The 25651-nt window shown below is 52.1% G+C and overlaps 1 protein-coding gene across 2 annotated transcripts in view; it reads left to right on the forward strand.

Moving 5' to 3' along the window:
• Positions 1 to 213: 213 nt before the first annotated feature.
• Positions 214 to 25651, forward strand: part of LOC140391875 (anoctamin-7-like) — a 147856-nt gene continuing 122418 nt past the window's right edge. For both annotated transcript variants that reach the window (XM_072476866.1, XM_072476867.1), the window contains exon 1: positions 214 to 764. In XM_072476866.1, the coding sequence (XP_072332967.1) occupies positions 486 to 764 (279 nt within the window). In that variant the 5' untranslated portion in view covers positions 214 to 485. The remainder of the gene's footprint in view (positions 765 to 25651) is intronic.

The following is a 25651-nucleotide window of genomic DNA, read 5'->3' on the forward strand; positions in this document are numbered from 1 at the left end:
GTACACTCCCCCAGCCTTATGTAATTCAAAACTCAATTCACCCCAACCCTTCTTTTCACGTAAGTGTTGCTTCTGTTCATTCAACCAGTTTACCGATTCCCAGGTGTGCCCCATAGGTGTTTTACCAGGCAGTAAGTACACCTGAGCAGAAGTGTTTTTCTCTCCTCACGAGCCAATAGAAGGATGAGGTTGAATCAAGCAGGAAGTGGGGGGAAAAGGAACAAACAAAACAATCAGCCCAAAAAATAGTTTCTGGTCCCCCCCCAAAAAAAGAGTCGCAACCCCCTTTCAATTTAAAGGGGCGAGAGAGCAGTGGAAATTCAATTTGGATGTATGCGTTTGAGATAACCCCTTACAGTACATAGGCAGGGAATTGCACTGGGGAGCTGCTGTGGTACAAATACAGGGCAGTCGAGTGCGGGCTGACACTTTGCTCAAGCTTATTCTGCGCTGAACTTCTCGAGGCACCAACAGCACGGACGAAAATGACGGAAAATATCCGAGTTATCGACTATGTATTACTCTATGAGTGTGAGGCTGCAGACTGTGACCCTTATGCCAAACAGAGGATGGACTATCTGAAAGAGGTGCAGGGCACCGGGCTCCATTTAGAATTCAACATAACCAAAGAGGAATGGAATCAGGAGGCGGAGACGAAGCAGAAAGTAGCCGGAGACAAGTATCGAATTATTAAAATCTATGCTCCCTTTGAGCTGTTGAGCCAAACAGCGGAGAGGCTGAAATTGAAAATGCCTTTGACTGAGGTAAGATTATACTCCCCTTTAGTGCGTTCAAAAGTTGCTGTAAGGGACTGGAGGTGGGTTCTGAAACCCATCTCTCAATTTAATATTTGTTTCAATAACTAGAACAACCATGTTGATTAATTATCAATTGTTAGAAATGTTTACCCTGTTGAGGAAACTTACTCTTGTTATGCAGTATGCCAGGGTGTCTGAGGCTAGCTTGTTTTTAAATTGAGTTGCCATGTGTTTTTGTTTTATTGCAAATATCCATATATCGCAGGCACTCTGTATTTCACACCGTGTTTAGAATGGGAGAGAAACTACTTTAAGCTTGTCAGAAATGGGAGCGGCCGATTATATTGCAGGTGAAAAACACGAAACCGTGGATGCTGGAAATGTTTGGCCGACCAGGCAGCATTTGTGGAGAGGGCAACAAAGTTAATGCTCCAGGTCGATGACCTTTTTACCAGAACTGATCAGTCTGAAAGGGTAACTCTGTTTCTGTTTCCAGAAATTCTCCGCGTTTCAAACACCTGCTTGCTGCTTTTATTACTGATACTGAAACTGTTAGTTTTATTGTCCATCAAACTTTCAACGTATATACTCTTTGTGGGGAATCTTGATCTATCAACCGAATCACCGAATCCCTTCTGTGTAGAAGGAGGCCATTCGGACAACGGAGCTGGGACTGACCCTTCGAAAGAGCGCCCCATCCTTGTTACCCCACCCAACCTTTGGAGCCATGTCTCAGTTGGGAGTACCCACCTCGAGAGTCACAAGTGCCCTGTCGGGGCTTGCCAGCACTTGTTAGAGGTGCCATCGCTTGCATGAGAGATTAAACGGAGTCCTGCCTGTTGGGGTGAATACACGAATAAGGGTGAATACAAGAATATCTCCTGGCACTATTTTGGGGGAGTTACTGATGTCGGACAATTTTTCCTTAAATCACCAACACAGACCGATTACTTGGTTATTGTCACATTGCTGTTCGTAGGAGTTTGCTGTTCAAAAATTGGCTTGTTTCCTACATTGCAATAATGACTACACTTCAAAACCACTTAATTGGCTGTAAAGGGCTTTGAGACATCCAGTATTTGTGGAAAAGCACCATATAAATGCAGGTCAACCCTTTATTACATTCAAATCAGCACTGGGAGCTATTGCCAATATCAAGTTAGGCAATGAGTTAATTCAATTAATTCCTCAATTAAACTGGAGGCACTTGCAAACCAACTTTTTGTGATTCATGGCCACGAAAGTTGGGACAATTTAAAATGGGAGGGTGTCCAAGAGGCCAGAATTGAAGTCCTGATATGTTGCGAGGTATGTGGGTTTTGAAAAAAATAGAGATGGGGAGTGGGTGAGGCAGGAGAGTTTTCACAATTATCATGGGACTTTTAAAAAATCAAGTTGGTGCTTAAGCAAGTTAATGTTGGTTAATGGTGATGGGCAGCAGAGCGAGGGTAGAAGATGGGAGGCCGGCCAGGAGTACATTGCAATGGTCAAATCTAGAGGGACCGTTGACAAGGGTGTGGAATTAACAGCAGATGAGCTGAGGCAGGGACACACTTGGGCACTATTAGTGTTGGAAATCAGTCGGTGGGATGTTCATCTCAAGATCAAATATGGCATTTTAAGATTGCAAACGGATTGAATGATTTAATTGATTGTTGCCATGGAGAGTATGGAGTCAGTAGCTAAGGAATTAATTTTGTAGGAGGGACTGGACGATGGCTTCAGCCTTCCCAATGTTTAGTTACGAGCAGACATTTCTGCTCATCCAATACCAGATGTTGTTGGACGTGCAGTCTGGTAATTTGAAATGGTGGATGAATTGAGACCTGCGTCAAATAGAATGGTATCTGCTTGCGCATTTTCGGAACTATGTCGCTGGGGTTAGTATGTTGATTGAAAAATGGGGGTGGGCCGAGGATCCTTTGGGGATTCCAGAGGTAATGAAATGGGAAGGGAAACCTTTGCAGGTTATTCCGTAACTACGATTATAATGAGAATAAAAATAGGCGAATGCAGTCCGACCCAACTAGACAATGGTGGAAAGGCATTGGAGGAGGATGGTGTGGCCAGTCATGGCAAAGGTTGCAGAGAACGAGGAATGATAGTTTACTTTTGTCATAGTCACATGGGATGTCATTTATAACTTGTGCAGGGCAGAAATCTGATTTGAAAGATTAAAACATGTGACTTCTGGGAAAGGATTTGGGAGGTGACAAATGTCCAAAGCGGAAAGGGCGTTGGAGATGAGGCAGAATGGTAAGGTCAAATATTTTTTCTGGTGCAGTGTGTTTGAGTGGTGAAGATTTGGGAGGACAGAGGACCATTTAAATAACAACTAACCTTGGTCAGTCAGTGGAAATAGAGTCGAGGGAGTAGGATGTGCTTCTCCTAGATGTGCTCACAATGCATGAGGGGAGATAGGAGAGTAACTTAAAAAAAAAAAAATGTATGTGTGCGTGAGGGCCTGGGCGATCTTTTAAATGGAAGTTTGGTCTGGTGGGCAAGGGGAGGGAAGTAAGGGAAGCTGATCAGATGGTCTTAATCTTTGTAACAAAGAAATCCATTGCAGAATTAGTATCTGGCATATCCAGGGTTAATATGGGACCAGGAAACTACCACCAATAGTTTGATGTAAAGTGACGCTTGATTTGAGACTAGGATCAGTTATGGACTGGAGGGAGACTGGCAAATATGGTGTAGGCTCTTGGGTTGTACCCTGTATTTATGGGTTGTACCCTTTTATGTTTGTGCCCAGATATATGTTAATAACACTTGCGTTAACGCAAGACTCCGAATCTCTTTGTGAGACCTAATGAACACACAACATCCATGAGCTCTGGAAACTTGTTCGAGGTGAGGGTGGGGAAGAGGGGGTTAAGAAGGCAGTTTGTGTCTTTTGATTTCCATTATACTCCAATTTCTCATTCTTCCTTTAAGTCATTATCTGCCACTCATGTTGGGAACCTTCTGTTGAGCAGTCTATACCTCCCTGACACTGCTGCTATCCATTTTGCTCCCCTCCTGTTGCGATCAGCAAATCTTTTGCATTTCTGTTGATGATTTGGTCATTAGAAACTCAACAGGTGCTTAATTGTGGCTGATAACACACAAATGAGGATAATTTAACACTGATGTGCTGCTATTCTGAATGAGGAGGTGTGAAGTTTCAACTGAGTTGTATTGAGGTGGGTTCCAATGTCAGTAAATCTCTGCATCGAAGAAACAACTGGCGCGATTCTCCGATGCTGCGCCGGTTGGGAGAATTGCTTGGCGTGCCATGTATCCCCACGATGCCAGTCCGACACCCTCCCGCGATTCACTCAAGTGGCGAGATCTGCCCCGTCGAGTTCTACGTGGCGCAGGCCGGAGAATCGCCCGAGACACCCAAAATGGCGATTCTCTGCTTCCCCGGCTATTCTCCGGCCCGGATGGGCTTAAGTCCCGACGGCGTGATCCCAGTTCACTCCTTCGCTGTTCACACCTGGTTAATAAAGTTGTCAGCCAGTCGTGCTGACTGACGAGCGGTGAGCGGACTGTTCCGGAGCTCCTGCAGACCGGGTCGGCTTCCCCGAGAACACTGCGGCCGGGGTGAGGGAGATGGGAGGGGGGTGAGGGAAAGTGTGGAGATGGGAGGGGGGGGTGAGGGAGGGAGTGGAGGTGGGAGGGAGAGTGTAGAGGGTGTCATCCATCCGCGGATGCCACCTGTCAGCCGCCCTGATATGGCAGGACGGTGACGAGGACACAGCCGCAGGTTGTCGTGTTGTCGCCACCTGAGTTGGCCACTTCCCGACTTAAAATGGAGAACCGCAAAGACTGAAGGGAAATTCAGCCAACACAGGCAAAAACTAGCAGGTGCAAGTTTACTGTGTATTAGACTCTACAGAAACCCAGGCAGCATTGATACAAGCAGCCATCTGCATAATAATGTAGCAGCCATCTACATAGTAATGAGCGATCCCCGGGAACAATCGAAACATTTTAAGGTAAACAAAGTCAAACCGGACTCCCCGGCTCCAGCAGGACAAAGAGATTAACGGACACTTAAAGACCGCCCAACGATCAGGGAACAGCTCCAGCATTGGAGAAATCGAACCAAGTGATTGGAGTCCAATCACTTGAAACCAAGTACGGGGTCCGCCCCGAAGGGCGGGAAGCCCCTGGGGACTATAAAGTAAAGCCCCCAAGTTCATAGTCCTTCTTGACAGGGTCACGCAGCAACGCGAAGCAACCGTTGACTGTGACCTGGCCGGCAGCCTCCAAAGAAGTAAGTCTCCAGTCAACGCTCGCTACGAGACAGGCGCTCCTAGCTACCAGTCCATACCAGCTTTTGAATCCCGCAGACTCAGAACCCGAACGAAAGGCCATTTGTTCCCCTGACCTGGTGGGCCAGTCCGAAGCTAAGTATTGGCCTGTTAGTTATAGAAATAGCCTAGAAAGTAGAGTTTGTGCATGTGTACAATAAATGTGCTTTGATTTGAATCTTACCAATTGGTGTAATGACTTATTGATCATTTACTTGAACCTCGTGGCGGTATAAAGATACCTGGCGACTCTTGAGCAAAGGTTATAAAACAGAACCAATTGAACCAACCAAAAGTTAGCAACAGTGTGGCTGATGGGCACAGGTGACTGGCACACTGGAGAGGAGGACGGTGTGAACTGACCGTTGGACGCAGACAGTGACCAGGTGTTAGGCTGGCTGCATATCTGCAGCGCGACCAGGCCACCGGGGCACACGGGTATCCCAGGCAACCCGGCTGGCGAGGTGTGGAGGAACCTCCGTGTAATGTGTCGTTTCTCTGCCCCCCCACCACCCTCCAGCAGGTCCCCATGTATGCCAACCAGACAGCGATGTTCACTGCCGTGGTTGGACCCGCAGCTCTTCAGGTGGCCATCCGGCAGCGTAGACTCAAGACGGCCCACAGTGGCTGCAGATGCTGCGGCTGCTGCAGCAGAGGGGATGGCCGCGGAGTGGCCCGTCGTCGCCGAGCAGGCCGCAGGCGCTTTGGCCCGGAATGTCCAGGGGGATGCCGAGGGGAACATTGACCCCCCCCCCCCCCCCCCCGAAGGCGAGGAATGCACAGGAAGAGGGCACTGATATCCAAGTGCGTGGGGGGGAGGGAGGGAGAGAGTGAGGATCCACTGATGGTGGTGCCAGGGCCCCACAGGCATCCAGCAAGGCCTAGGGTGTACCGCGACAATGTTGTTCGAGGCCCTACCGGACATTGCATGCAGGAGGAGACTACGGTTCAGCAGGGAGATGGTCACACTTGTATGCCACCTCGTGGCGCACCTCGCACCACTCGGAACGGGTGGAGGACACTCTATACCAGTCTCCGTCAAGGTGATGGTGGCCCTAAACCTTTACGCTACTGGTTCCTTCCTGGCGCCGAGTGGGGACCTATCCGGGATCGCACGGGCATCGGTCCACAGGTGCATCAGGGCCGTGACCGACTCCTTGTACGCCATCGTGGACAGGTGCATTAAATTCCCCGAGGACCAAGCACAGAAGGAAGCATGGGCACGTGGATTCGCCAAGGTGGCCGGGATACCAATGGTCCAAGGTGTCATCGATGGTGTGCACGTCCCCATGCGCCCACCTGCAGACAACAGGGAAGTGTTCTTCATGAACAGGAAGGGCGCATACTCCATGAACATTCAGGTGGTGTGCGACCCCCACATGAAGATCATGCACGAGTGTGCATGTCGCCTACATTCTGGCACAGTCGTTCATCCCCGCAATGTTCGATGGATGCCCCCCGGCTGAGGGGCTGGTTGCTGGGCGACAGGGGCTATCCGTTGAGGTCATGGCTGATGACGCCAATACGGAGGCCTCCGACCAATGCGGAGAGCCTATACAACAAGGCCCATGCAGCAACCAGGGGTGTGGTGGAGCGGTGTTTCGGCCTGCTGAAGGTGAGATTCCGATGCCTGGACCGCGCCACGGGCCCTGCAGTACCGGCCCGACAGGATCGGTTGCATAGTTGTGGTCTGCTGTGCGCTGCGCAACTTTGCCATGCAGAGGGGAGATGCTCTGGTGGTGGAGTCGGAGGGAGGACCCGACGGCACCGGAGCTCACGCAAACTGAGGAAGAGCGCGTGCATCAGGGTGGGGGGAGGGGCGCAAGACACAAACACTGCCCGGGTGCTGGTTACGTCCAGGAGGCAGCACGACGGCACCGTCTAGGACCGTGGGCACGTGACGCGTTGGTGGCCGCATGTTTCAAGCACTGTGGGGGAGGGATTCGCTGAACACTTCCACTTGCACCGTCAGTCCTGCACACGGGCACCACACAGCACCCCGCACCGCGTTCACGGCACCAATTCCACATCACCTTGCCACTACGGGATTGCGCAACATTGATTGTGTAAGCGCCTGTTGAATGATGACAGCCCGCTCTGCGATGAGCTGTGAGCTCGGATTCGCCAGCCAAGGTCTGACTCATGGCTATAGCTGAACCATACACCCCAGATGGTACACAGGAGGGGAGGTGGACTGCTGAGAATCACGCCCTGTGACATGGCTCCCCCTCGGCACGCGTTTCCTGTGGCGGCCTGGCTTCGATGGGCCAGGCTGCTCGGCGGGCGTACTGGATGGCGTGGTGCTACCGTCCTGCCTGCTGCCCACCAGATGCACCAGGGACGGAACGGGGGGAGGCAGTGTGTCCTGGGACGTCCCTTGCTGGAGGTACCGGGACAGGCCCCAGAACAACTTGCTCACTCGGAGCCCGGTGGCCCCCGGGCCTCACTCTGGGACGGAGATACGATCGGAGACCTGCCCCGTCTCACCACCGACACGTGGCGCTGCCAGCCCTGGAGGCCTGCAGCGGTATCGACCACGGTCCGAATGTTTGCAGAGACGGAGCCCAGGGAGTGCCACATTCCTGCCAGGGACTGTGCTATCTCAACCTGTGAGTGCGCTACGCCATCCATCACGTGTGCCAGGCGGTCTATGCTCTCCTCGACTGACTGCTGGGACCGGGCCATGGCATGGTGAGACTCAGCCAGGGTCCGGAGAGCGGCGGCAATGTCGTGTTGGCTCTGGCGCATGGCTACCTGTGAGAGGGCAGCCCTCTCCTGGGCCATGGGTGACGCGTGCACGTGAAGCCCAACGCCTTGCAGAACCTGACCCATGGCCAAAACCGTTTCACCCATTGCCTCCACCGCAGACACCCGTGCAGTGTCGGCCTGGGTGGCTGCGATGAGCGGCACCACTCTCTGCTCCTGGATGCGAATGGACTCTTCCAACTGCGTGTGCAGGTCCTGGAAGATGGCCTTCATCCCGTTATTCAGTTCCCGGTTGTCTGGGTGGGTCACGTACATCCAGGAACCCGGGAAGCGTCTGGGCGGCAGCTGTTTGTTGGGCCTGGGCTGCCCTCTGACCGTCCAGCCCCTCGGCTGCTCCATACTCCACCTGCTGTACCGGGTCAGATGTGGGGTGCGCACCAGACCCTGACCCGGGAGCCGAGTGTCTCTGCGATGGTGGATGGTGTGGGAGACATCAGTGCCGCTAACTCGAGGTCATCGTCCGTTAGGATGTCTGGTGGGTACTGGTCCCCGTCATGGCCCGGCGCAAGGTGCATGCGGCCCATGTCGTGTTGCCCTCCAGGTGATTCGGTGGACTGTGTGGCCGTTCTCTGTGCGTCATCGTCACTGTATTGTCTCTGTCCATCGTATGTGCGTTCACGTCCAGCGTCCCATTCTCAGCGTCCCATTCTGAGAGGATGGCCCTCCTGTCCGACCGACTGCCACCCTCTGGCGTGCGTCCCTGGGTGCGCTTGAGGTTGGAGATGGTCGGCTGTGTCTTGGCCGAGACGACCCTGGACGGTCGGCGGCTGGCCCTGGGGAACACAACGATACGGGGTTTGTTAGCCACGCTGGGCCGTGTGTATGGGGGTGGTGGGGGCAGCGTATGGGGGGGGGGGGGGGGGAAAGAAAAGAAGAGGGGATCGAGTGTGCAGTGGCCTGAGTGTGAAGGGGGCGATGACTGGTGAGGGGGGGGAGGTGAGGACATGCAGGGTTGTCTCACTTGCTTCTGCGCCTCCCTGACATGTCGCGACCTCCCGGGTGGCGGATCCCCCAGCGAGGTCCAGAGCCCTCTGCTCGCGAACGTTTAGAGGGTGCAGCCCAGGAGAACCCCCTCCGGTTCTCATACGCTCACATTGGTTATGAGCTGTCTTGTCTTGGGGGGCGGTGGTTGGATAAAGCATCACGATTAGGCGGGTATCATCAGGGCGTGCAGATATAGGCTATATTAATGCTGGTCGGGGAGACAGTTGGAGCCACGCCATGGCATCTCTCCAAGGGGGGTCCTAGTGCTCATGTGGGTGACTACAACGTTGTGCACCCTGAACACCCCCCCCCCCCCCCCCCCCCCACCCCACTTCCCTCGTGCCCGCCGGGGGGGGTGGGTTGGCTGGTTGTGACCAGTGTGCGCCCTCATGGCACTTACCCTGGCAGCCTGAGTGAGGTTGTGCAGCTTCTTCCGACACTGCTCCCCGGACCGGGGGGTGTGCCCCACAGCACTCACAGCTGTGCCAACTTCACGCCAACCGCGCCTCACCGTGCTGGACGGCTGGCGATGCCCATGTCTTGGGCAGAGGGTGTCCCTTCGGTTTTCAACCTCATCGAGGAGGGTGTCCAGGTCCGTGTCCCGGAACCGCGGTGCGGCTCGTCAGGGCTCCGCCATTTCTCCTCCTCCTCCTGGGTCTTTCCGTGCGCGGATCACGCCATTTATGGCGCAGCGCCGCTTCATTCGGGCATCGCGCGCTTACGATGCTGCTTTCGCGACATGCACCCCGAGTTCCTCGCGGCCCCTCTCCTAGCCCATTTTCCTAACCCTGAATCTATCGCGATCGGGGCCGTTTCGCGCCGTCGTGAAACTCGACTGCGTTCACGACGGCGTGGGCACTTAGTTGCGGGAGCGGAGAATCGCGCCCAACCTGTGGGAATTCGGAAGCAAAATACCGGGGTGCTGGAAATATGAAATAAAAGCTAACTGCTGGAGGCAGGTCAGTGGAGAAAAAGAAAAAGGTAACATTTCCAGTCTATGGCCTTTCACCAGAACACAGATGCTGCCTGCCCTGAATATTCTGAGCGTGTTTTTGGGTTTCTATTACCTGTGGGAGATGATGGTGCTCTAGCAGTGTTTGGTGGACTTTAACATGTGTTTTATTGTTTGTTCATTTTCATACGTAGTGAGGTTGCATAGTGGCACATGATAAATCTATGTAGTCTACTGCACAAATTTACAAATTTTCTCTCTGGGGCAGTTGGCACCCTTATTTTTCCACCCCCCCCCCCTCCTTCCTTTTTCGTTCGTGCTTATGGTCTCTCTGTGTGGGGGGGGAGGTGGTCTCCCGTTCTTCCCCCTCCCCTCCCCTCTATTGGCTGTTGGCTGCAAACAGGTCCTGGGACAGTTTGGCGAATGGCTTCCACATCTTGTGGAACCCCTCATCTGACCTCCAGATGGCAAATTTGATTTTCTCCATTTGGAGAAATTCTGACCGGTCGGCCAACCAGTCTGCTGCTTTAGGTGGTGCCGCTTATCGCCAGCCGAACAGGATTCTTCGGTTGATTAAGGAGGCAAGGGCGTCGGCCCATCTACCCACAAAGAGTGATGGCTGGTCTGATACCCTGAAGACTGTCACTTTTGGGCACTGCTCTATCCTCACCCCCACAGCCTTGGACATTGCCTTGAAGAAGGCTGCCCAGAAGCTGACACGCCTGGAGCAACCCAGAATATGTGGGTGTGGTTGATTGGGCCTCCCTGGCAACATTCACATTTGTCCTTCACCTCTGAGAAGAACCTGCTCGTTTGGGTTCTGGTTAGGTGCGCTCTGTATACCACCTTTAGCTGCATTAGGCTTAGCCTTGCACGTGGAGATGGACTTGACCCTGTTCAGTGCTTCCCTCCAGAGCCTCCATCCTATTTCAATCCCAAGCTCTTCCTCCCATTTTTCCCTTGTCTCGTCCAGTGGGGAGCATGCCTTTCCCAGTTTCCCAAACCCCAAGTCACCTCGTCCAATAGTTCCAGTATTAATGAGTATCCTGGTGTCCGTGGGTATGCCGGTGTTTCCTGACAGGAAGTTTTTTGACTTGCATGTGTGATAACTGTTTCCCCCTGGTCAGTTGAAGCCTCTCCATACTTTCTTCTAGCTTTCAGTCTATTGTCTGTGTAGAAGTCACTAACTGTCAGCGTCGCCTTCCCCTTTCCCCGGTCCTGCCTCCACGTTTTAAAGGTGGAGTCCATTGTGGCTGGTGCAAACCTGTGATTGTGCAGATGGGGCCATAGTGGACATTTGGTCAGCCCAAAGAGTTGACTTGGCTGGTGCTGGTCCTATGTCTGGAGCATGGCTGTTGCCCATTGGGCTTGTTGAGTGCTTGACTGGTGGGGATGGGAGCGCTGCTGTAGCCAGGGCCCGGCGGACATCCCTATACAGGACCTCCTCCTCCATTCTTACCAATTCTATTCCTGGTTCCTTTTCCCATTCCCTCACTCTTTCTGCCATGGCTGCCCACTGCAGGTATGGGAGGGCCAGGGCCCTCCAGGGGGAGTGGAAATGTGTCTCACCTCTGCAGGTCCTTCTTTACTTCTTCCAGCAGACTTGTCAATAATAGTCTTTATTGTCACGAGTAGACTTGCGTTACGCTAACACTGCAATGAAGCTATCCCAGTCGCCACATTCTAGCACCTGTTCGGGTGCACAGAGGGAGAATTCAGAATGTCTAATTTACCTAACAGCCGAAATGTAAGTTTTAAGACCCAGTTTGAATGTTAATAAAACCAATGTTGGTGAATCCGTGAATGTGTAGGTGGGTGAGGTGAGAGCTAGTTTGGGTGCCCAGAAGACATAGGAACAGAATTAGACCATTCTGCCCATTGAATATCTGCTCCGCCAATCGGAGATGGAAGATAGTTGGGTGGTAGTTTAAAAAAAAAAAAAAAAAAAATTTAGTGTACCCAATTCATTTTCTCCAATTAAGGGGCAATTTAGTGTGGCCAATCCGCCTACCCTGCACATCTTTGGGATGTGGGGGCGAAGCCCACGCAGACACAGGGAGGGTGTGCGGGCTCCGCGCGGACGGCGACCCAGAGCCGTGATCGAGCCTGGGACCTCGTCGCCGTGAGGTAACAGTGCTAACCACTGCGCCATTGTGCTGCTGGGTGGGAGGTTAATGAGGTGATATGTGGATGGGGTGGCAGCTGGGTGAGGTGGAAGAGGTGGCAATTTGGTGAGATAGGTGGTAGGAGAATGTGTTAGTAAAGTAAAATAGTTTTAAGGGACTTATATTTGTATTGGTAAACATTAGAAATTAGGTACAGATTTATGTGGGCTTGGTTTATTGTGGGGGTTGGTTCAGTTCCAACCGTGTCTCTACTGTGCTTAGAGAGGATTACAGTGAATAATAAATAGAAGTAAGTTGTTGCTTAGCAACAGGGAGTCAGTTTCAAGAAGGAAGGGCTTTCCTTTCTTTGTTTTAACTGGAAGCCAGAGCAGTTTGAGACAGGATGTTGCAGACTGTACCTCACAACTCAACTCTACCAGAAGAAAGACTGGACAGGCTGGGAGCTGCAAAGAGGCAGGCTGCCTAATGTACAAGTTACAGTCCAGATAACTATAGATTTGGGACTGAAGGAATGTTCAAGATGACTGGAGTTAACTGAACAGAGACCAATGTATTGTTCAGATGAATTCAAGAAAGAGTAAACCAAGTGTTCTGACTGAAAGAGACAATTGTAATAACCAGATTTAAAGTAGGACAGCAGCCGTCAAAAGTAAATCAAACGTCTGACGCCATTTTAATACAATCTGGGAATCGAGAGTTAAAGCAACTGTGAACAACTTGCACAGCAGTCAAGGCAAAGACATCCTAAAGGTTTAAGATCCTGGACTGGAGTCGCTGTTAAAAGTGGAGCGGAAGCTTTGTTTAAAAGTGTTATTTGGAAAACCTGATCTGGATTTCAGAATGCAAACTACTAAGGGAAAGCAAAACTATGAGAGAAGATTTTAAAACATGTTTTTGGGAGTGGAGTTTTGGAAACTCATGTGACAAACATCTGGTGGAACTCTTGAGGAGACATCCTCAAACATTTACTTGGGCTCCGAGTGGAGAGTGTATTTGACCAGTCTTTTTGTGTGTTTAAAAAGGGAGACTGTGTTAATGAGACCATTGTAGATTAAGATGTACTTTGTTATCCTTGTTAACCCAAAAACCTCTGTCTAATTGTCAAGGGAGGAGTGAAGGAGTATTTCATGTTCGATAATATTTAAAATGGACCATTTAGAGTCATAGAGTCGTACAGCATGGAAAGAGGCTTTTTGGCCTATTGCGTCCACGCCAGCCATCAAGCACATATCCACTCTAATCCCATTTTCCGGCACTTGGCCCATTAGCCTTGTATGTCTTGGCATTTCAAGTGCTCATCAGGACACTGAGAGGCCTGGATAGAGTGGACGTGGAGAGGATGTTTCCTCTGGTAGGAAAAACTAGAACCTGAGGCCACAGCCTCAGACTGAAAGGACGATCCTTTAAAACTGAGATGAGAAGGAATTTCTTCGGGCAGAGAGTGATGAATCTGTGGAACTCTTTGCCGCAGAAGGCTGTGGAGGCCAAGTCACAGTGTCTTTTAGACAGAGATGGATAGGTTCTTGATTAATAAGGGGATCAGGGGTTATGGGGAGAAGGCAGGAGAATGGGGATGAGAAACATATCAGCCATGATTGAATGGCGGAGCAGACTCGATGAGCCGAGTGGCCTAATTCTCCTCCTATGTCTTATGGTCTTATCTAAATACTTCATAAATGTTGTGAGGGTTCCGCCTCCACCACCCTTTCAGGCAGCGAGTTCCAGACTCCCACCAGCCTCTGGGTGAAAAGGTTTTCCCTCACATCCCCTCTAAACCTCCTGCCCCTTACCTTAAATCTGTGCCCTGGGTTATTGGCCACTCTACCCTGGGGAAAAGTACCTTCTGATCCATCCGATCCATGTCCCTTTATACAAGGGAAGTTGCAAGAGCATTTCGATATAGCTGGAAAATGGTGGGAGAATTTGGCAACATGAGTCCATTTGAGGAAGACTCAGAAAACTGGAATCACAATGCAGAGCGATTCCACTATTATATATTGACCAATAACATTTCAGAAGATATTCAGGTCCCTGTTTTTCTTTGTACAATTGGAAGCAAAACTTTTAATTTGCTCAGAGGTTTTGTCCACTGCAAGAAACCCGGTGACAACTTATCAAGAATTGGTTAAACTATTAGAAAACCATCATGCACCAAAGCCATTAATTATTGTGGAGGGGTTCGATTGCACCAAAGGAAACAGCGAGAAGGGTAAAGCATTGTTCAGTTTGTTACGACCCTCAAGCGCCTCCCAGAGTTTTGCAAATTTAGTGACTCGATGATACCAGGATGTTGCCTGGAATGGGGAGTAAGCCTTACGACGAAAGGTTGAGGGTGCTAGGCCTTTTCTCATTAGAATGGAGAAGGATGAGGGGAGACTTGATAGAGGTTTATAAGATGATCAGGGGAAGAGGTTTATAAGATGATCAGGGGAATAGATAGAGTAGACAGTCAGACTTTTTCCCCGGGTGGAACAAACCATTACAAGGGGACATAGATTTAAGGTGGAAGATATAGGGGGGATGTCAGAGGTAGATTCTTTACCCAGAGAGTAGTGGGGGCATGGAATGCACTGCCTGTGGAAGTAGTTGAGTCGGAAACATTAGGGACCTTCAAGCAGCTATTGGATAGGTACATGGATTACGGTAGAATGATATAGTGTAGATTTATTTGTTCTTAAGGGCAGCACAGTAGCATTGTGGATAGCACAATTGCTTCACAGCTCCAGGGTCCCAGGTTCGATTCCGGCTTGGGTCACTGTCTGTGCGGAGTCTGCACGTCCTCCCCGTGTCTGCGTGGGTTTCCTCCGGGTGCTCCGGTTTCCTCCCACAGTCCAAAGGTGTGCAGGTTAAGTGGATTGGCCATGATAAATTGCCCTTAATGTCCAAAATTGCCCTTAGTGTTGGGTGGAGGTGTTGACCTTGGGTAGGGTGCTCTTTCCGGGAGCCGGTGCAGATTCAATGGGCCGAATGGCCTCCTTCTGCACTGTAAATTCAATGATAATCTATGATTAATCTAGGACAAAGGTTCGGCACAACATCGTGGGCCGAAGGGCCTGTTCTGTGCTGTATTTTTCTATGTTCTATGTCTTTCGGGACTTGTGGGAGGAAACCAGAAGAAACCCACGCAGACACCAGGAGAACATGTAGACTCTGCACAGATGGTGCCCCAAGGCAGGAATTGAACCTGGGACCCTGGCGCTGTGAAGCAATAATGCTAACCACTGTGCCACCTGTGTCCCATTTTTCATTTCCATTTGTGGATCCGTGTTCGCAGGTAGCGCAATTTGTTTCGGTCTCGTTTGAACGGTAGTCCCTCTAGCTCTGTCCCTCACCTTTGCAAGTTCATCGGGAAGATTTCACTTTTGTTCAGGGTGAGTTAGTAGCCCGAGAGAAGGCTCCAAACTCTTCCAGGAGCACCATGATCCCTTCCATTCTGCTTTGGGGGTCTGCGATGTAGAAGAGCAGGTCATCCGCATAGAGTGACACTCTGTGCTCTCTGACTCCCCTCCAGATCCCCTTCCAGTTTTTCACTGCTCTGTGCGATCACCAGTTGCTCAATTGCCAGTGAGAATGCAAGCTGGGACGGCAAGCATCCCTGCCTTGTGCCCCTGTGCAGCTGGAAGTATTTAAAGCTGGTGGTGTTCGTCTGCACGCTTGCCATGGGAACACTGTATAGAAGTTTTGCCCATGCCGTGAACCCTGTCCAGAGCCCAAACTACCCAGTACCTCAGTGACAGTAAGGTGCTTCTAGTAGATTCTGTCAAAGGCCTTTTCTGTGTCCAGGGAGACGATCACCCAATGTTCTCTCCCTGGATGTGGTCATTACAATGTTTAGCAGGCGCCTGATTTTTGATGTTAGCTGCCTACCCTTAACAAAGCCCATCTGATCCTCTGCAAGCACCTCTTATACGCAGTTCTCCAGTCACCTGGCTAGGACTTTGGCCAGACTTCCACATTTGGCAGCGCCCGCTCGAGGTGTCTTTTTTTCGGTCCTTTTCCCCGTGTACTGGGCGGATGTTGTGGTTGAGGAAGGTTATACTCGACTGGTGGAGTCAATGGGTGGATTCGTGGACCAGAAGTGGTTGAGAAGGAAGGAGATGCTGGAGCAAGATCCTCTTTTTGTGTGACACGAGGAAGATGGCCAAGGGTAAACGGTCGACTCTACCAGCCTTATGGTCAATAGAGCAGCTGGTTGAATTCCTCAACAAGTTTAGCCAGCAGCAGAGGGAAGCCAAGGAGGACCTGGTCAAGGTGGTGGAACCTCTAAAAGTGGGGATCGATCTGGTGGTGCAAAGGCTGGAGACCCAAAGCCAGGCGATCCAGAAAGTGGAGGGGGCGGTGGGGGAGCGGAAGGAACAGCAGTTGAAGTAGCGACAGAGGCTCCAGATGGCGGTTGGGCTGGTGTAGACGGGGAAGGCGGTGAGGCAGTTGCGGAGGGCCAGGGGGCAGTGTATGAGTATGGGGAGAAGGATGTTGGCTCACCAACTCTAAGTACGAGGCTGCAAGGGAGATCGGAAAGATGGGAGGGGAAGACTGGTGCTGGACCTGGTGGGAGTGAATGGGGCCTTCGAGGAATTTTATAAGGGGTTCTATGCATCGGAGCCCCCCGGGGGGGGGGGGGGGGGGGTGCTGAAATGCAGCGATTCCTAGATCGGTTGAAGTTCCCCAATGTGGAGCAGGATCTGGTAGAGGGACTCGGTGCCCCCATGGATTGGTGGAGGGTATGGGGGCGATGCAGGCAGGGAAGGCCCTGGGCCCAGATGGGTTCTTGGTGGTGTAATTCTACAAGACGTTCTCTGGGAATCTGTGGTGGGGCCTCTGCCAGTAAAGGCATAAAACGGGGCAAGGGACAGGGGGGGAACATACATTATCACAGGCTTCGATATCCTTAATTTTGTAGAAGGATAAACACCCTGAGTTGTGTGTGTCCTACTGCCCGATATCACTGCTAAATGTAGATGCCAAACTGTTGGCAAGATCTTTGAGGCAGATTGAGGACTGTGTGCCGGGGGTGATGGGGGAAGACCAGACAGGGTGCTCTTTCCAAGGGTGGGTGCAGACTTGATGGGCTGAATGGCCTCCTGCACTGTAAATTCTCTGATTCTATCAAGGGGAAGCATTGCCCCCCGCTGCAGAGGAAGCAGGGGATTAGCAGAGTTTACCCCAACCAAAGGACATCTAAACTGTGGCCTTTGGAACCCTCTCTGATTCTCTCCAGCTCGGACAGAGGCCTCAGCAGTGAGCCCCACTCCTCAGGATCACCAGCTGTCTCGCCTGGTGAGACTGGCAGCACTGACTGCCTGTGCCATCTCCTCCCAGGCATTGCTCAGGAGAAAGGGCTTTTCTGCGGCCCACCCTGGGCAAGAGGGTGTCCCTCCTCTTGCTTCATGGTCCACCTCAGACTCCTGAGTTCGGGCGGTAGATCTTCTGTGAGCCATTTTTGTCGGCGCAGTGAAATGTGTGATAAGTGGAGCGCTTATAATCCGCTCCAGTTGTCAGGCTCGTCGTGTTTCTGCGTGTTCACTCCAGTCCCAGTGATATCCATGCCCCAGGGCTGGGAATTGCTCTCCATTCCCACCGGCGGAGTGTTGACTCGCTTATTGAAAGCACCTCCAATGAAAGCACCTCCAATGGAAGTGCGGATCGTACGAGTACTGGCGGGAATACTTGGTGGGGTTCTCCGGCCTATACTGGAATTCTCCGGCCTATACTGGAACTATGATCTGACAGAGAAAGCGAGTCGACCAAAAATCCAGGTCTGCGCCGGGTGTCCAGTGGATGCCATATTCCGGCACCTCGATCGGCGGCGTGAGTGTTGTTCATGCCACGCGGCAGCATGAGCATGAAAATTGTACAGTAACAGCGTAAGCATCTCATTAACGGGCCCCCTCTGCCAGGCCGAAGTGACGATGGTGAGGTTCACTTGTGCTTTTTAAAATGGGGACTGGGCATCGTGGGAAGTTGCCAAAGGTGCAACTGTGGGCTTCGTTGCGTTGATGGCTCGGGGTGCGTCTGCAAGGGCAGGTTGAGGGGGGCGGGGGTGCGTCTGCAGTGGTGGGCGGTGACCAGGCGAAGGGGCGTGGGGTCGAGATGCACCATGGCCCTTGTCACGCTCACTGGCAAATGCCCAACCCACTGCATTCCTGCAAGAACACCAGCACCAGACCCTGCCTGTCCACTGCACTCCTGCACCCATGCACCTTGCCACTGGACAGAGAACACACGACAGCTATGGTCCCAACGGACAGCCAGCCCTGTTTGCATGGTGCCAACCGGTGGCACATGCCCCAGGTGGCACCCTACTGGCGGGGTAGCACATGTCCCACCCAAGAAGGAAACTCACTGGAGGACACCGGACTGGAGCCATTGATGCTGGCAGGATGGGCAGTGGGGCAGGAGGCCCCAGGTGACGGGCGCTGATGGAGATAGGGCTGCGGTGCAGGGGGAGGGGTATCGTGGGGAAAGGCTAGTGCAGTGGGCCCATGATCGGGAGGGCAGAGGGGACATATGGGGCATGGGCTGCAGTGTAGCCTGTTGGACCTGGGTGGGCACGGGAGTACTCGCCATGCTTGCCCTCTGCAGACAATTGATTTTGGTGTACAGGGTATGGTTAGCATCTGCATGGCTGCCGCAGCCCTGGCAGATACACTCGAGGCTGCAGGAGCTGCTTGGGGAGGACCCTGTAGAACACCAGCCTGCCCCAGAAGACCAGGGGCCAGCTGGTGAATATGGAGAGCCGACCGTCGAGCAGGTCGAGGAGGAGGTAGGAAGGCGTCGTCCTCCTATCAGGCCTTGTGTATACCGGCAGCACCTTGCATACGCGGACCTGGGGGACCAAGCGACATCTATGTCGGATCATGGTGTACCTGGAGCTGTGGGAGTATGGGGGGGAACACTTGCTCCGGGTGGCCGTCAAGGTGCTGGTCTCCCTGAATGTTTTTGTCATGGTGTTTGGGGACATGTCTGGGATCTCCCAGACTTCTGTGCACAGTTGCATCCATGATGGGTGCCCTATATGCTTGGGCATCACAATACATTACCTTCAGCAAGGACCGATCCCACCAAGTTGCCCAGGCAGTGGGATTTGCCACCATCGCTGTCATGGTCCGGGGAGTGATCGATGAGTCACATGTACCCCTGTGGTGCGGACACCGGCGCATAAGGGTGTGCCGTTCATCAACCATAAGGGTGTGGCCTTCATCAACCGGAAGGGCCTCCACTCCCTCAATGAGTAGTTGGTGTGTGACCACTGGTTGCAGGCCTGATACCGAGTTTGGCCTGATACCGAGGCTGTGTGCATGACTTTTTTTAATAAACATTTTATTGAGGTATTTTTGGCAGTGTAACAGCAGCAATATAAACCATGTACATAGTGCAAATACCACCTCGTTCCCCGCCCCCTCTCTGCTGACTATTAATTCTCCGCGAAGAAGTCGATGAATAGTTGCCACCTCCATTGAATAGTGACCCTCCAAGACGAACTTCATTTTCTCCAGACAGAGAGATCTAGTCCGATAGCCAGGTCTCCGACTTGGGGGCTTTCAGTCCCTCCATGCTAGTAATATCCGCCTCCGGGCTACCAGGGAAGCAAAGGCCAGAACGTCTGCCTCTTTCTCCTCCTGGATCCTGCGACACCCCAAAAATTGCCACCTCTAGACTCAATGGCACACTTGTTGTTAATACCTTGGGCATGACAGAAGCAAACCCTTGCCAAAATCCCCTCCGCTTTGGACATGCCTAGAACATGTGGACATGGTTCGCTGGGCCTCCCACACATTTTGCGCACCTTTCTAATTGGAGGGTTGTGACCAGTGGTGTTCCACAGGGATCAGTGCTGGGACCTTTGCTCTTTGTAGTATATATAAATGATTTGGAGGCAAATGTAACTGGTCTGATTAGTAAGTTTGCAGACGACACAAAGGTTGGTGGAATTGCGGATAGCGCTGAGGACTGTCTGAGGATACAGCAGGATTTAGATTGTTTGGAGACTTGGGCGGAGAGATGGCAGATGGAGTTTAATCCGGACAAATGTGAGATAATGCATTTTGGAAGGGCTAATGCAGGTAGGGAATATACAGTGAATGGTAGAACCCTCAAGAGTATTGAAAGTCAAAGAGATCTAGGAGTACAGGTCCACAGGTCATTGAAAGGGGCAACACAGGTGGAGAAGGTAGTCAAGAAGGCATACGGCATGCTTGCCTTCATTGGCCGGGGCATTGAGTATAAGAATTGGCAAGTCATGTTGCAGCTGTATAGAACCTTAGTTAGGCCATACTTGGAGTATAGTGTTCAATTCTGGTTGCCACACTACCAGAAGGATGTGGAGGCTTTAGACAGGGTGAAGAAGAGATTTACCAGAATGTTGCCTGGTATGGAGGGCATTAGCTATGAGGAGCGGTTGAATAAACTCTGTTTGTTCTTACTGGAACGACGGAGGTTGAGGGGCGACCTGATAGAGGTATACAAAATTATGAGGGGCATAGACAGAGTGGATAGTCAGAGGCTTTTCCCCAGGGTAGAGGGGTCAATTACTAGGGGGCATAGGTTTAAGGTGAGAGGGGCAAGGTTTAGAGTAGATGTACGAGGCAAGTTTTTTACGCAGCGGGTAGTGGGTGCCTGGAACTCGCTACCGGAGGAGGTGGTGGAAGCAGGGACGATAGTGACATTTAAGGGGCATCTTGACAAATACATGAATAGGATGGGAATAGAGGGATACGGACCCAGGAAGTGTAGAAGATTGTAGTTTAGTCGGGCAGCATGGTCGGCACGGGCTTGGAGGGCCGAAGGGCCTATTCCTGTGCTGTAGATTTCTTCTTTGTATCTTCCACCCCAAAGAATCTGCTCATCCGGGCCACTGTCATGTGAGCCTGGTGCACGACCTTGAATTGAATCAGGCTGAGTCTGGCACAAGTTGCGGTCGCGTTGACTCTACTCAACGCATCGGCCCAAAGGCCCTCCTCTATCAATACCCCCAGCTCCTCCTCCCACTTTTGCTTCAGCTCCTCGGTCTGCGTCTCCTCTGATCCCATAAGTTCCTTTATAAATGTCCGAAACGCTCCCCTCACCTAGCCATCCTCTGGAAACTACCCTGTCTTGAATCCCCCTTAGCGGCAGGGGTGGGAAGGTTGGTACCTGTCTACGCAGAAAGTCCTGCACCTGCAGATATCCAAAATCTGTTTCCTCCCGCCAATGCAAACTTCTCCTCCAGCGCCCTCGTATTTGGAAAGCTCCCCTCTATAAACAAGTCCCCCATCCTCTCAGTCCCTGCTCTCCGCCATATTTGGAACCCCCTGTCCATCCTCCCCGGGGCAAACCAGTGATTATCGCAGATTGGGGACCAGACCGATGCTCCCACATATCTCCTCCGTTGTCCCCGGACTCAAGGCCGCCGTCGCCACCACGGGGCTGGTGGAGTACCGTGCTGGCGGGAATGGCAGAGGCACAGTTACCAGCGCGCCCCCCAAACTTGTGCCTGTCATGTTAAGCACACTGAGATAACACAGGCTGCAACTGGATGCAGCTTTAATTGAAAGATACTCCAGACCTTGAAGTTAGTTCAATCTGATTTATTGAACCCGTCTCTCAGTTCTCTGTGAATTCGACTCTCTGCTAACCTAAGTGTGATTACTCTGTCTGACTGAACCAGACTAGCTCTCAGCCATGTGCTGTAGGTGTTATGTGATGTGTATATACACCCTGACTCACTCTGTAGATGTCCCCAGTGGAAAGAGACAGAATGTGAGTACCTCATGTCAGTTATAGTGGGAAACCACCCCCAAGTGTTGTGCCTGCTGATTGGTGATGTCCTGTTCTCTTGTGTTCATTAGCTGCCTGTCTGTATCTCCATTATGTGCATGTCTGCATATCATAGTGCCCTTGCAAGAAGCCGCCTCCATAAGCTCCCATGCCGACCACCCCACAAGCCATGTTCTAATCATGGCTACGTTAGCCACCCAGTAATAATTGCTAAAATTCGCAGCACCAGCCCTCCCTCTCCCCGATTCTGCTCCAGCATTACCCTCCTCACGGGGACTTGCCCGTTATAACTTTATTGACCCACTTAAAAAAGGACTGCGGAATGAAGATGGGGAGACATTGAAATACAAACAGGAATCTCGGGAGGACTGTCATTTTCACCGTTTGGACTCTACTAGAGACAACGGAAGCGCATCCCATCTCCGGAAATCATCATTCATCTGATCCACCAACCGAACCAAGTTCAATTTACGTAGACTGTCCCAATCCTGCGCCACTAGGATACCCAGGTACCTGAAACTGTCCCCTACCACTCTGAATGGCAGTTCCCCCAGTTGCCTCTCCTGACCCCTCGCCTGGACCACAAACATCTCGCTCTTCCCCATATTAAGCTTTATACCCTGAAAACCAGGCGAATTCCCCAAAATTGCCATGATTTCTTCCATCCCCTTAATTGGATCTGAAACGTACAGAAGCAGGTCATCCACATTCAGTGAGACTCTGTGCTCCACCCCCCCCCCCCCCCCCGGGCCAGCCCCTTGAGGCCCTGAGAGCAATTGCCAGCGGCTCTATAGCCAGCGCAAACAGCAGTGGGGAGAGGGGCATGCCTGTCTCGTCTCCCAGTGCAGTCTAAAATAGTCCGAAGTCGTCCTGACCCAGTCAATAAAGCCTCTCCCAAATCCAAACCGCCCCAGAACCTCCCATAAATTATCCCACTCCACCCAGTCAAAAGCATTTTCCGCATCCATTGCAACCACTACCTTCACCTCCCTACTTTCTGGGGGCATCATGATCACGATTAACAGCCTTCTTACATTGGCCGCCAGCTGCCTGCCCTTAACGAACCCAGTCTGATCCTCCACAATGACGTTCGGTTCACAATCCTCAAACCTGGAGGACACATTTGGCCAACAGTTTGGCGTCTACATTCAACAGGGAAATCGGCCTGTAAGACCCACATAGCTCCGGGTTCTTGTCCCGTTTCAGGATAAGCGGAACCATGGCCAGTGACATTGTCTGGGGCAGAACCCCTCTTTCCCTTGCCTCATTAAACACCTTCATCAGCACTGGTCCCAATATCCCGGAGAACATTTTGTTGAACTCGACAGGGTACCCGTCCGGTCCCGGGGCCTTACCCGACTGCATGGCCTTCAAGCCCTCCACTATCTCTTCCAACGCGATCGGGGCCCCCAAGTGCTTCTACCAGCTCCCTGTCCACCTTCGGGAAAGTCAGCCTCTCCAGGTCGTCCCTCATTCCCTCCGGCCCCGCAGGGGGTTCCGACCTGTACAACCTGCTGTAGAAATCCCTGAACGCCTTGCTCGCCCCGCCGAGTCCCCAACTAAGTTGCCATCCCTGTCAATAACTTTTCCTATTTCTCTAGCTGCCTCCCTCTTTCCGAGCTGCTGTGCAAGCATCCTGCTGGCCTTCTCACCATGCTCATAGATCGCCCTCCTCGCCTTTCTGAGCTGTTCCACTGCTCTCCCTGTGGTTAACGGGCCAAGCTCCGCCTGTAGCCTCCGCCGTTCCCTTTAAAAGCCCTATCTCTGGAGTCTTCGCGTACCTCCTGTCGACTTGTAGAATCTCCTTTACCAGTCGGTCCATCTCTGCCCTGTTCGTCCTGTCCCTGTGAGCCCGGATCGAGATCAGCTCTCCTCTCAGCACTGCCTTCAGCCCTTCACAGAGCACCGCTGCTGAGACTTCCCCCATATCATTTACCTACAGGTAGTTCTGTATGCATTTCTGCAGCCTCTCGCACACCGCTTCGTCCGCCAATAGCCCTACATCTAACCTCCATTGCAGGCACTGATTGCGATCTTTACTCACCTGCAGGTCAACCCAGTGCGGAGCATGGTCCGAGATTGTGATCGCCGAGTACCCCGTGTCCACCACCCCTGCCAGCAAGGCCCTACCCAAAACAAAGAAATCGTTTGGAGAGTATTCCTTGTGCACGTGGGAGTAGAAGGAGAACTCCTTCACCCTCGGCTGCCTAAATCTCCATGGATCCACCCCCTCCCATCTGCTCCATGAACCCTTTCACTTCCTTTGCCATTGCTGGCACCTTGCCCGTTCTCGAGCATGACCGATCCAGGCCGGGACCAATAACTGTATTAAAGTCCCCTCCCATGACCAGCTTGTGCGAGTCCAGGTCCGGTATCTTCCCAACATCCTCCTTTATAAATTCCACGTTATCCCAGTTTGGCGCATGTACATTAACCAGCACTACCTTCATCCCCTCCAGCTTACCACTAACCATAAGATATCGACCCCCACATCCGAAACTATTCTACCCACCTCAAATGTCACCCGCTTATTAATCAAGATCTCAACCCTCCTAGTCTTTGTATCCAACTTCGAGTGGAAGACATGACTGACCCAGCCTTTCCTCAATCTAACCTGGTCCACTACTCTTAATGTGCGTCTCCTGCAGCATTATCACTTCCGCCTTCAGCCCCCTCGGGTGCGCGAACACACGCCCCCTTAACCAGCCCATTCAACCTCGAACATTCCAGGTGATCAGCCTAGTTGGGAGGCAAAGTGGCCCCCCCCTCTGCCGATCAGCCATCCCCTTTCTTGGGACCGTCTCCAGCCCATGCGCTGCGGCCTGCCCCCTGGCAGCCCCCACCACCGACCTCCTCTCTGTCCCTCAACCAAAGTCCCTCCCTCGTCAGCAGAACAACTACCCCCCCCCCCCCCTCCCAGCAACACCACTCTGAAACCTAACCCATACAATAAACTAAACATATGCACACCCCCAACTGCGCTTCAGTGTGCTAGCTCACCCAGTTAGCTTGGTGGCCCCTGCCCCGGTGCCAAAAAGTCTCCCACCTATTGTTCCCTCACTTCTCCCCCCCCCCCCCCCCCCCCCAAGCTCATACAGACAAATTCCCTCCTCTAACAATCCCCACACAATCACCCAGCTGAATTTTAAAAATCCAAACACCGAAACCCAAACAAGCACATCTCCATCCCACAAAAGTGCACATCGAAGAAAAAGACATTGCCAACATCCACCAAAAAGAAAACCCGAAGCCAACATCCACCAAAAAGAAAACCCGAAAATGAAAAACCTTTCTCCCCCCCCCCCTTCTTAAACAGAAGAGAAAAAATAAAAAAGAGACCCAATATAAGCCAACCAGTTGCATCAACGTTCGAGAGTTCTCAGCCCCCCCACCAGTCCTTTCTTTTCGCGAAGTCCAGCGTGCCTTCGGGCGACTCAAAATAATGATGCTGGTCCTTGTATGTGACCCAGAGCTGAGCCGGATACAGCAGTCCAAACTTCACCTGTTTCTTGAAGAAGATTGACTTAACTTGGTTGAAGCCTGCCCTTTTCCTGGCCACCTCCACACTCCGGTCTTGGTACACCCGCAGGATACTGTTGTCCCACTGACAGCTCTGCGTTCGCTTGGCCCACTGAAGAATATATTCCTTGTCCAGGAACCTGTGGAATCACACCCCCATTGCCCTTGGAGGGTCCCCCCGTTCGTGGCTTCCTCGCAAGCTCTATGGCGTGTCCACCTCCCAAGGGTCGGGAGAATGCCCCCTCCCCCAGCAGATTTTCGAACATACCCGCTATGTATGCCCCAGCATCAGCTCCCTCAGACCCCTCCGGGAGCCCGACAATTTTTAAGTACTGCTGGCGGGACCTATTCTAGGTCCTCCATCTTCTCCAGAAGCCTTTTCTGCTGGTCCCGTAGCATCTCCACCTCCAGCACCACCACTGTTTGATGCTCCTCGTGCTCAGCCAGCGCCTTCTCAACCTTCTGGATCGCCCGATCCTGGGTGTCCAA

Source organism: Scyliorhinus torazame, chromosome 15 (genome assembly GCF_047496885.1).
Source record: "Scyliorhinus torazame isolate Kashiwa2021f chromosome 15, sScyTor2.1, whole genome shotgun sequence".
In the NCBI taxonomy this organism is placed as follows: domain Eukaryota; kingdom Metazoa; phylum Chordata; class Chondrichthyes; order Carcharhiniformes; family Scyliorhinidae; genus Scyliorhinus; species Scyliorhinus torazame.